Here is an 11486-nt window from a genome sequence, read left to right as displayed (position 1 = left end):
TGTTCACATGCTTTATATGCTTCTTAGTGATAAGTATTTCAATTTCAGCACTTCTGTTATCTATGAGATAGGGAGTAAGTTAGGAGATATCAAGAAGAGGTCAGAACATTTATTATGCTAGATTTTTCATGATGCTAGCTAACTTTGTTTCTGAGGATCTCTCTATTGAGAACCCAACAAATAAATTAGATTATTGGGTCCAAGAGAGGAGAATTATTACTAACTTGAATATGGCAAATCATCATAAGGATGTTACTCTTGTGTACATGCTAGTCATGGAGCTTCCCCAGGTAAGTGAGGTAAATATTTCTGTCTCTACCACTTCTCAACCTATCACTTCTTTGCAATCCACTATGGCAATGATATCTGTGATTGTGACCAAACAGATGCCTACCCAAGCCACAAAACCAAAAATATCTAAATCCAAATCAAAGAAAGCCCCCTCTAGTTTCTCTCAAAAGAAACCAGTTGCAAGATTCACAAAAAACCAAGAGGGGAGTGTGAAGGGAAGTAAGACTGGTGAGGGACAGGGTGAACATCAAAGACGCCCTAAGAATAAGGATGAAGAGGTGAGTGCATCCCGGCCTAGCCACACTGTATTTTCCTAACAAACTACAGTGCTTAATAAGGAAATTAGCTCATTGCTAGCTGCATCCTCCCAAAAGGATGTAACCACTACGCCATAAGTGGGCTATTGTAATGCCTAAATGGTGTTACAATAGGCCCTAAAAGTGTTACAATAGGTCTATTGTAACACCAGGGGGCGTTACGTATACGAGCATTATAATAGATACCCTAATGTAACACTACACTGATCTATTATAACAGAGAGGAAAACATTACAATATGCACCTACTGTAACACTACAGGCCCAAATGTAACACAAAATGAGTGATACAATAGCTTGATCAAGATGGCATAAGTGGGACCACCTGTGGGTCCCATATAACTTATTGTAACAATCTGTTCTATCAATTGTAACGCCAATCTTTTTAATTAAGTAATAGTAGCATTTCTAATCTAACACTAAATTAAAACATACATTACACTATAATAGGCATATGTAATATTTAATTTTAAAATTTGAAATACATGTTCTGTTTAAAATCTACAATACATATCCAAAATATAACAAACACCACAAAAAATTACAACAATACGATTGATCAATTAACCATACTCCAAGCATATCCAAACTATGACGAAGGTTATTAATACTTTGCAGCTATGTTGATCCCCTTCTTCCCATAACAAATTATTGGCTTTTGCTTCTACCAATAATCATTTTTCTCCGCTTCACCGCCTTTTCTTATAAATTTCTATTCTCGGGAGAAATCTGATTCATAACAAAAACAGATCACGAAACACTTGGAATCACTTCTCTGATCATCTAATCAACAACAACAGAGCTATCATCTGATCCTGTAGAAAGATAAGGATTAGATACCAGGCACCCATGCTAGCAAATCGGTGTTTAATTATAGAAAACAAGGAAATGTTTAGAGCTCTTACAGAGGATCCGCTGGAGATCACTGTTATATCATATAGAAGGTCAGCAACTCTGATGGCTTCCGTGCAATCAGGTGAATTCTTACATGCAGCCTGCAAATATTAATGTCTTAACCCAGTAAGCCACTAGAATTACCATGGATCTAAAAATTACAACATTAAAACAACAAACCTCTCTCCTCCCGGCCAAAGGAGGTTGACTGTTCAATTAATACTCCAATTGATGTAGATGCTAATTGAAGTTGCAAGACTTCTTGACGTGACATTTTAAACTGGCTTGACTTTTAATACTCCAATTAATACTTTTGAACATTGCAAAACTAGTTGGAAACATCCCGGTCAAACTATTAGATGAAAACATCCTGAAATTTCAATTCCAATATGATAAATTAGATTTAAGAAACAAAAACAAATTGCAGATATAGATCTAGTCTATTATGTGTGAAACGTCAAAAAAGGAAAAAGGTCTTACAAACTTTTCAAGTTGACAAGGTTCCCAAGCTCAGGAGGAACAGTGCCTGAAAACTAGTTTGATTCAAGGGCCTTGATAACATAATTTATAGTGGAGTAAATTATCATACTACATAGAAATACATTCTGAGAAAAATAGAGTGAGAGCGAGGTAATACAAATAGGTGAGAGTGCTTATTTTTCCCAAGTGTTCCGGGATTGTTCCAAATAAACGATTCACAATGACACATCTGGATCATATAAGCAATTTTAAGATTAAAATGTTAATGATCATATGTTAGGTTATAAAGTGAACCTAAGTTTACCCTAAAGACTAGTCAAGAGACTTTTACTGAACAAATTTAAAGTCTATAATATCGATATCTAGAATAAAATGATGCATGTAACTCACAGATAATTCAAACGTAATGAAGTCCATTCACGGGGTATGGTACCATGCAGATAATTGTTAGTAAGATCACTGCAACAGTAGGTGCAAGTTTTTATTATTCTATGTACTAAAAGCAAAATGTAATATCAATTCAGAATAATTACTTACATGTCCTTGATGTAAGGCAACTTAGCCAAGGATGGTGGAAGTATGCCATCAAGATTCTGCCCCTTCAGAATGCTGTATTATAATTAACAAAAGTGACTAATCAAATTGTATAGATGCAAATTCCTATAAAGGTTCTGGCACAAAGAAATTTTAATCTTGAATAATGCCATAAAATCACAACTTGAAGAACATGAGCCCAAAATAGCAGAATCTAGCATCAATTTTTAATCTGGTGGGAGTACTCCAAAAACAGTGCTATAAACGCATTGTTCAGTTGTGTCTCATATGTGCATCTCTGTGGTGCGGGTCTAAAAAATTAAATAAAAAATTTGACAAGTGGAATATTTCGCCAATATTTTGAATTGTATTATTTTGGGTAAAAATTCATCAAAATTCTCAATTATGGTATTTTGGATTTAAATTACATACATGCATTCGACATGACATATTCCATCAGGGTAGGAGAAACCGCATATGACAGAATTATTATATCCTGGCTTTTCTGATGATTTTTCAGTTCTCCAGTTTTGATCACAAGGATTCCCATTAAAATTCCAGTCATTTTTCCCCAGTTGATCACCTATGTCACATAATGCATCCACTACATACATCAAAATCATATGTTAGAAAGCCATGATATGATATATATTGTAACTCATATTTAAACAATCTAATACGATAAAGTAAATGAACTTTTCAGGCTTATCAGCTTAATGTGCCGATACAACAATCATCTGGATTTTGGTATACCTTCCACCTGCGGAAAAAGCCCGCTCTGTGCATCAACAGAACCTGCTTTCAACCATGCTAGTATAACAAGGAAAAGTGTAAGAACAAAGAGAGGCATATCATCTGGATTTTGGTATACCTTCCACCTGCGGGAGTAGCCCGCTCTGTGCATCAACAGAACCTGCTTTCAACCATGCTAGTGGACATCTCATTTAGACACCACCAATTCCCCGTTAATCAAGTTAATCAGAAACCGTCTAGCTAAAACAGATTAAGTTATTCAGTAGAAGGTGATTCAAACTCCTGGTTTGGTTTACCTTGCTCCAATGGAGAGGACTCCGTTTGCTGGTCTTCAACCTCAGCACCATTTTCAGAAAGCTCGAGCTCTGCTGATGGTTTTACTTGATCAAGTGATGGGGGTTCAAGCTTTTGATATTTAAGCTTATTTTTCTCCCGGCAGAAGGAGCTCGTGCTGTTGATATAACTGCATATGTTCCTCCCACAAAATCTGCAGAATGGACACCAACAAAATACAATTAAACATAATCCAGGTGACCTATTTGAAATTCCAATCATGGCAGCCAAATTTAAATTTAACCCCAAGTGATAACAACAAGTCCTTCTAGGTCCTATAAATACCATTGATGCTGTCCATACAAATGTACTAGTTTTTCAGTACAAGTTGCTTAATGAGGATTTCTAGAATGCTCCCAATGAATATATTGATGACATTGACAACATCGTTGTTGAGCTACAAGTTAGGGGCAATGGACCGATTAGAGAGAAATTGACAATGAAGATAATGAAGGGTTGGCTTTTGATGAAGTGCGAGAAAAGTTTAAGAATCAGAAATGAAACCAATCGATAATACATTCTAGTTAATCATCAAACTCGATAATTATAACATCATACATCACCAACAAGACATATCCAAATATACTTTATATATTTGTATATTTACACTCACCAAATCAATAATTTTAAAGATAGCATCCTGATATCTTGCTTTCGCCTCCTCCGCAAGTGCCTAACAACTATAAAATCCAATCCGTTTCATTTCACCATACACATTTATAAATAAAATTAATTAATCACACAAAACATCAATATAGAGAGATCAACTTAAAATGGTGTATACCTAATTTGGCAGCTGAATCCGGTAATCGAGACACCTAATCGTCAAAATACCTAATTCGTACCCTAATTACTCAAACATCCAACTAAAATATCTTAATTAGTAAAACACAAATTAATTACTAATCGAAGCAGAGAGAAGAAGATGTTATGAAGTTCAAAACCCTAAATATTATCTCCAAATCAAACAAAAAACTAAAATTGAGAGATCTAACCAGAAAGAAGAAGAATAGTTTGTAATCGTTGTTGTAGTCAGCACAAGAGAGAGAGATGAAGAGATCGAGAGAGATGAGAGAGATGAAGAGAGAGAGAGTATCTTCAGGGAACAAGTGAAGCGGGAGAGGAGGCTGAGAGTCTGAGATTGTGAGAGATTTGTCGAAGAAGTTTTCACTTGGGGGAAAAAATACCGCCCAGATATTTCACTTACTAAATCGTGAATATTTTTATTTTCAGTTTTTATTTTTAATTATTTAATTGTTATTAATTAAATAGAAAAATAAAAAAAGTCTTTGAATTTATGTATAAGAAATTCTAGATTTAAATTATATTATATGTTTCATTGATCATTCACTAGTAAATTAGAATATAATTAAATAATACTAATTTATGATAATATTTCTATTTTAATATTTTTAAAAATTAAAAAATTATCTATTGTAACACCAGTTATTGGTGTTACATGTTGTGCAACACCGGATATTCTCCGCAACACTAGCTTTATAGCTATTGTAACACTGCAAGAGAGGTGTTATAATAGGCCAAAAATATCTTACCTAATGTAACGCTCCTTGTAACACTTGCATTACAGTAGCCCACTTATGGCGTAGCGAACTATTGAACAAAGCTCTCAGCCAAGAGCACATGCCAAAAGTGTAAGAGACACAAGCTCACCCCAAACTTATGCTAGAAATAAGAAATCCAAAACCATTGGGGATACACAAGGTGCACACACAGTGCCTACTATAGTCAAAAACTCAGTACATGCACCTTCTCAAAGTCAGGTTGATGTGGCTCCAATAAATGTGAAATTATAGTCATAATCTTTAATAATAGAAGCACCTAACACACCAAACTCACCCACATAATCTCTGGATGTTGATATGATTCATACATCAATTCCTGATTCTCCATCTCTAACTCTCATGGAGAAGCCAAAAATCCAAGCAAGTGAGCATCATCTTTTAGATGATTTGTTGGCTCACTTGCCATTTCTTTCAGATTCTACTAAGAATACTGTGCAAAATCTCAAATCAATCACCACAGATTCTATAGTAGTCTCTACTCCAAACTCTATCATTTATACTATCTCGACGGATATTGTTCATCCGTCGACTAGTGATTGTATCTCGACGGATATGCTTAACAGCAGTCATCCGTTGACACTTCCAACTACTACTTCGACGGATGTTCCTCATTCATTGAACATCACTGCACCACTTCAAACTTTAATAAATGTTACAAGTGCAGATGATTTAGTGGTTGTACAGTTACTCTTAGAATTGAGGGAAGGGAGTGAACAGAGTGAGAGGCTGACTTGCTCTCAGGCAAAAGGAGAGGAAATGAGTGAATCAATGCAAGCTATTTCTTCCATCTTGGCAAAAGTGAGTGAGTGGAGTTCCACCTTAGTAGGTGAAGGTGAGGGTGTGAGGGTGCGAAGCCAAGGAGAGCCCTTGATGCAAGAAAAGAGAGATCATGAGAGAAAATCAGGTACAGAAGAATGGGAAGAGCCCACTGTAAGTGAGTTAATGGATGTCAATGAGGCTGAAAAGAAACAACTATTTTAGCAAGAATGTCAATCTGTCTTAGATTCTGTTTCTCATGAAGCTAAGGCATTTACTCACCCTGTTTCAGCTTATCAAGTTTTGGCTGAACAGGACAATGTGGCTGCTAAAAGAATGCTCAATTTGGTGCACACTACTACTATTATGCAAAGGGCCAAAGATGCCATCACAGTCATTCCACCCACAGCTGGTTATGATGTTGATTATCAAACTGGTGGAATCGAGGATCTATTTGGGGATGAAGATGATGATGAAAGAGAGTTCATGGACATAGGGGGAGAACCAGGCCCTAGCTCAAGATCAAGCATGCCATCTTGGGTGTTTTCTAAAGCATGTGATGAGCACCATTTCAAATCCACTCTTTCTCACATCATTCAGCAAACTCAGACAGCCCTTCAAACTACTACAAATTCCAACACCAAGAACCTTCTACAAGCACATCTACACTCTCTTCAACTCCATCAAATTCAATCTCTCAAACAAAATCAGGATGTAACTGAACTGAAAACTGAAATTGATCAAGTCAAGAAGGATGTCACTGAGAGGTTGAATGCTAAGTTTCCTAACACAACCATGCTAGACATCAACAGACCACTGAGGTAAAATTTTGATCTAGCCAGCAATGTGGATTCCTTAGACAAAAGGCTCAAAACCCTAGAAACTTCAATTATTGAAATTCATCTCCATCAAGCCCAACAAACTCTGCTACTTCAGCAACTGGTTGCTGCACAGACCTCAACCTCCACTCAACTTGATGCTAACAAAAAGGGGGAGAAAGATATTATTCCAGTTAGCCAGGGGGAGTCAACAAGTGAGGGGGAGTAAGTGCTCAATATTCAAGTAAGCAAAGTGATTGTTCCAGCAGTTCCTTTCCCAAAGCCACCTGCCTTGGACAACATTGATCTGATCAAGTTGGAATCCAATGAAAAATTTAAAAAGCTTGATGTTGCAGTAGTTGAGCAAGAGCTAGATGCAAAATGGAAGAAGCTTGATGAAAATATCAAGAAGAAATTTGGTCCAATTGAGAAGCAAGACAAGATCTTTTCTCACTCCCGCCAATTAAGACAAATTTCAGCTAATGAAATGAGCCTAGGGAACATGGAAAAAGGTCAACCCTCATCAAACAAGTCTCCAAAGGCTAGTAGGATTTTTCAGCCAAAAAGAAATTATCCAAGGAATTCAGACAAAAAACCACTGGACCTATCTTATAAAACCCATAGGCCAGATGAAAAGAAGCTGATTGCAAGGTCTATTGCTTTATCCAAAGATCCTAGAGATACAGTGTCAAAGAATAGAATTGCTAAAATCTACAGGAATGGTAAACTAATCTGTGTGGTGGCTGGACATCCACAATTTGCAGATGCTAAGAAAGAAGAAAAGGTGAGGCTTAAACAACAATAAAAGCAAGCTGCTTTAGAAGCCAAGAACCTAGCCAAGAAGCCTACAACCACAGAAGTTGCATTGCCTGCTGTGATAACTGAAAATATGAATGAAGGAAAGCAAGAAAGGCCAAAGCAATAAAAGAAAATAAGGTACAAATTTCATGTAAAGAGGAAGCTATATTTCAATGAAGATAAGGAAGACTATTTTCCTACTCAATCTACAACATCAAATCAACAAGCCAAACCCACATTGGAGGAGGCTGAGTTCAAGGCTGATCCTAACATCACCTTTCATGGTGAACCTGTAATTCCCAAGGATGAACCTATATATTGGGACAACCTACCTCTTCTTGATCTGAACATTCCAATCTTTTCCAAACCAAGGAAGATAAAAAAAGAGCAGTCAAAACAGTCAAGCCTGTTAAACTTCAATCTAAGTCCTTAGCCAAACCCAAACCTACTGTCAACAAGGGAGATCAACTCTTCATATATGACATCAAAGAATTTTCAGACATAAATCTCTATTTGTATGAGCTAGAAGAAGTCAGATCTATTGATGCCTATAAGCACCTTCTAGAGAGACTAGTCATGAGGTACAAGGGTGGTAAAGAGATTACATGGCCACTTTACAGAATTCTCAATAAAGGTTATTCAACTTTGGTGATTGTCTTCTCCTCAATCAAGAAAAACTTTGGATTCAATATAGTTGCCAAGAAAATGGTGCTAAACAAGATTGAAGAGATAATAAATAACTGGAGAGGACCAAATGCACTCCCAAGAGTTTTGATAATCCCTTTCACTGGAGATAGGGTGCATTTGAGGCCATACTGGATTATGGAGTTCAAGGATGAAAAATACATCAGAAGATTCTTCAGATTGAAAGATCATCTAAAGATTGCAAGAAATGAAACTCTCAAGGAAATGCAAGAAAAGCTATATCTAACAAATGAGGATGAATCAGAATTTTTCAGACAACTCCAATATCAGATTGAAGAGAATGATGTGAAGCAGGGAAAGAAGTCAAGGCAGTCAAGGAAATGATCTAAATCTGCTCAGTCTAAAGGAGCACCTTGAAATTGATCTGTAACACACTCTACAAATCTTTCTTTGTGAGAATTTTTAATAAACTGCAGCACTTGTAATATTTAATCTACCTTATTCAAATCTGTATTCATAATGTGTTTTGTTATCATCAAGTTTCTCTTAATTTATGGCTATAATTCCAGTAGACATAAATTGAGGGAGATTGTTCGGAATATGTTGTGTACTTTATGATAACTTGAACAAGACACTAAGTACATTTTAATTAAGTGATTTTATAGCTTTCAACCGATGATCATTTCAACATCCGTTGAAAGAGTAGCTTATGTACAATAAGATTAGTAGCACATTTCTGCATACTTAAATAGCTTAGTGAACTAGATATTTGAGGAACATTTAAGTCATGTTGACTACTAGATTGATATGCAAGATAGGTTGGTTAGTTGTAAATAATTGATGCCTTGTAATCTTGTATAAATGAATTAGAGTTAACTGTCAAGAAGATAGTCTCAACGGATGATTCACAAAGCTTAAACGGATGCTCATATAAAAGCTTCAACGGATGATCTACATAGTTTCAACAGATGATCAGCCAAAGTATCAACGGATGATCAACCATAGTTTCAACGGATGATTCAATGAAGCTTCAACGGATGTTCATATTCAAAAGAGCAGTTCATAGTGACTTGACAGTCACATGCGTTGGTTGTATGCAAATGGAATGTGGCAGCCTATTTGCAGGATTTAGAGAACAAAGAAGCATTTCCATTTCTATGCTAAACAGATGATATTCAAAGATGCTGGAAAGAGAAGTGCAGTAGCATGAAATTAGACTAGAAATAGTTTATCTTATTATCTTGTCTTTTTATCATGTAACTTGGTGATATATAAACCAAGTGTAGCAAGTTGAATAGAATCCAAGAAAGTAAGCAATTACCTGAGAAATAGATAAGGCAAAATCTATAAAGAATTTCTCAGTTCTTGTTCTTCAACTTGTATGCAGCTATTCATTTTGAAACACAGAGTTCTCTACTTAATGTATATCTCTGGTGGAAAAGTTTAATCCACTAGATAGTTTTTAAATACTTGTATTTAATTACTTTGTGATTTGATTTCTATTTTACTTTCATTCTGCACTAATGCAAAATCAAACACAGTTATATATTACATTTATATATTTATTAAAGAATTATTCTTAAAATTGAAAAGAAGCCAGAATTCCATTTAACCCCCCTTATGTAATTCATGTTTAGATTGTTTGGGAATAACAATTGGTATCAGAGCAAGCTCTTGAAGAACAAAGAGTTTAAAGATCACAAAAACCAATAAGATGAACAAAAAAGATGTTGGAGTAAAGATTCCATTTCTGGACAAAGACAATTATCACCACTGGAAGGTGAAGATGCACCTGCATCTCCTATCTCAAGATGAAGCATATGTGGACTGCATTGAGAAAGGTCCACATGTCCCTATGATAGCTGCTACAGGAAATGATGCATCGGTCCCAAAGCCTAGAGCAGAATGGTCTGATCCAGATAAAGAACAAGTTCAAAAGGTCAAAAAGGCCATGAACATTCTGTTTAATGGTGTTGACAGTGACATGTTTGACAACATCATAAACTGTAAAACTGCTAAGGATGTCTGGGACACAATTCAAGTTATATGTGATGGAACTGAGCAGGTAAGGGAGAACAAAATGCAACTCTTGATTCAGCAATATGAGCATTTCCATAGTGAAGAAGGTGAGTCACTCACTGACATTTTCAGTAGATTTAAAAAACTACTGAATGCTCTAAAACTGCATGGAAGGGTCTATCAAACAAAAGACTCAAACCTCAAATTCCTTAGATCTCTGCCAAAGGAATGGAAACCTATGACAGTCTCATTGAGAAATTCTCAAGATTACAAGGAGTTCACCTTGGATAGACTGTATGAGATTCTAAAGACCTATGAGCTTGAAATAGAGCAAGATGAAAAGCTGGAGAAAGGAAGAAAGAAGGGATGATCCATTGTATTAGTTGCTGAGCAAGGAAAGGAGAAGGAGATAAAGGTTGAAGCTGTTGATTCTGCACCAAACCCTAGAGTTTGTGAAGGCAAGAGAAAAGGGCTAGTAGATGAATATGAAATCCATCTTAGTCAATATGACATGGATGACATAAATGAGCATTTTGCTTTCTATCCAGGAGATTTTCCAAGCTCAAATTCAAGAAGAATTTTGGAGATACGAAGTCAAACAGAAACATGGTTGATAAGTCTAAATTCAAGTGTTTCAAGTATGGCTTAGCAGGTCATTTTGCTAGTGAATGCAGAAAGCATGATTCTGGTAAAAACAAGTTTGAGCATGTTGATTATAAGCAGAACTACTTTGAGTTGCTCAAGCAAAAGGAAAGGGCTTTCATTACACAAGAAAATGACTGGGATATAGATGGATTGGAAGAAGATGAAGATACAAGCTATGTCAATCTAGCACTTATGGCCAAATCAGATGAAACAGAGACCAGTTCATCAAGCAATCAGGTAATCACTACCAACCTAGCTCATTTATCTAAATCTGGGAATAATTATGCCATAAATGACATGTCTACTGAATTATATCACCTGCGTGTTACACTCAAGTCTCTCACTAGAGAAAACAATAAAATTAAAGAGAACAATCTGTTTTAAGTGAAACAAACAATGTGCTAGAATCTCAATTCATTGAGTTTGAAAAATTGAGAATAGAATGCAAGATTACTAAGGATGAACTAACTGAATCCTTAAAGAAAGAGGAGATTTTAAGAAAGCAGCTTGAACGAGAACATGAAGTAATTAAGGCATGGAAATCATATAGAGATATTCATGCTCAAATTACTAAAGTTCAAGGTATAGAATCTTTTTGTGATGAAGCCTGGAAAAAGAGCA

General features: G+C 35.8%; 1 protein-coding gene across 1 annotated transcript; it reads right to left on the bottom strand.

Annotated features, from left to right (window-relative positions):
- Positions 1–1043: 1043 nt before the first annotated feature.
- Positions 1044–3889, bottom strand: LOC141679965 (uncharacterized). The gene is made up of 9 exons (XM_074486317.1): positions 3804–3889; positions 3565–3755; positions 3387–3443; positions 2948–3119; positions 2519–2590; positions 2372–2440; positions 1682–1871; positions 1513–1602; positions 1044–1422 (listed from the first exon to the last, which is right to left on the bottom strand). The coding sequence occupies exons 1-7, from the start codon at positions 3887–3889 to the stop codon at positions 1742–1744; spliced, it is 777 nt and encodes a 258-aa protein (XP_074342418.1). The 3' UTR covers positions 1044–1422; positions 1513–1602; positions 1682–1741.
- Positions 3890–11486: the final 7597 nt, after the last annotated feature.

Source organism: Apium graveolens, chromosome 8, assembly GCF_009905375.1.
Source record: "Apium graveolens cultivar Ventura chromosome 8, ASM990537v1, whole genome shotgun sequence".
Classification (NCBI taxonomy): Eukaryota; Viridiplantae; Streptophyta; class Magnoliopsida; order Apiales; family Apiaceae; genus Apium; species Apium graveolens.
This window is presented reverse-complemented; position numbering and strand designations above follow the sequence as displayed.

What these genes read in the sequence shown, in the direction of transcription:
- LOC141679965 (XM_074486317.1), bottom strand. Translation starts at nt 3,889, where the DNA reads ATGGTATTTATAGGACCTAGAAGGACTTGTTGTTATCACTTGGGGTTA. An exon ending in ATATGTCATGTCGAATGCAT is followed by an intron (nt 2,591 to 2,947) that starts GTATGTAATTTA and finishes ATTATAATACAG; the next exon opens with CATTCTGAAGGGGCAGAATC. An exon ending in TCATTACGTTTGAATTATCT is followed by an intron (nt 1,872 to 2,371) that starts GTGAGTTACATG and finishes TTGAAATTTCAG; the next exon opens with GATGTTTTCATCTAATAGTT.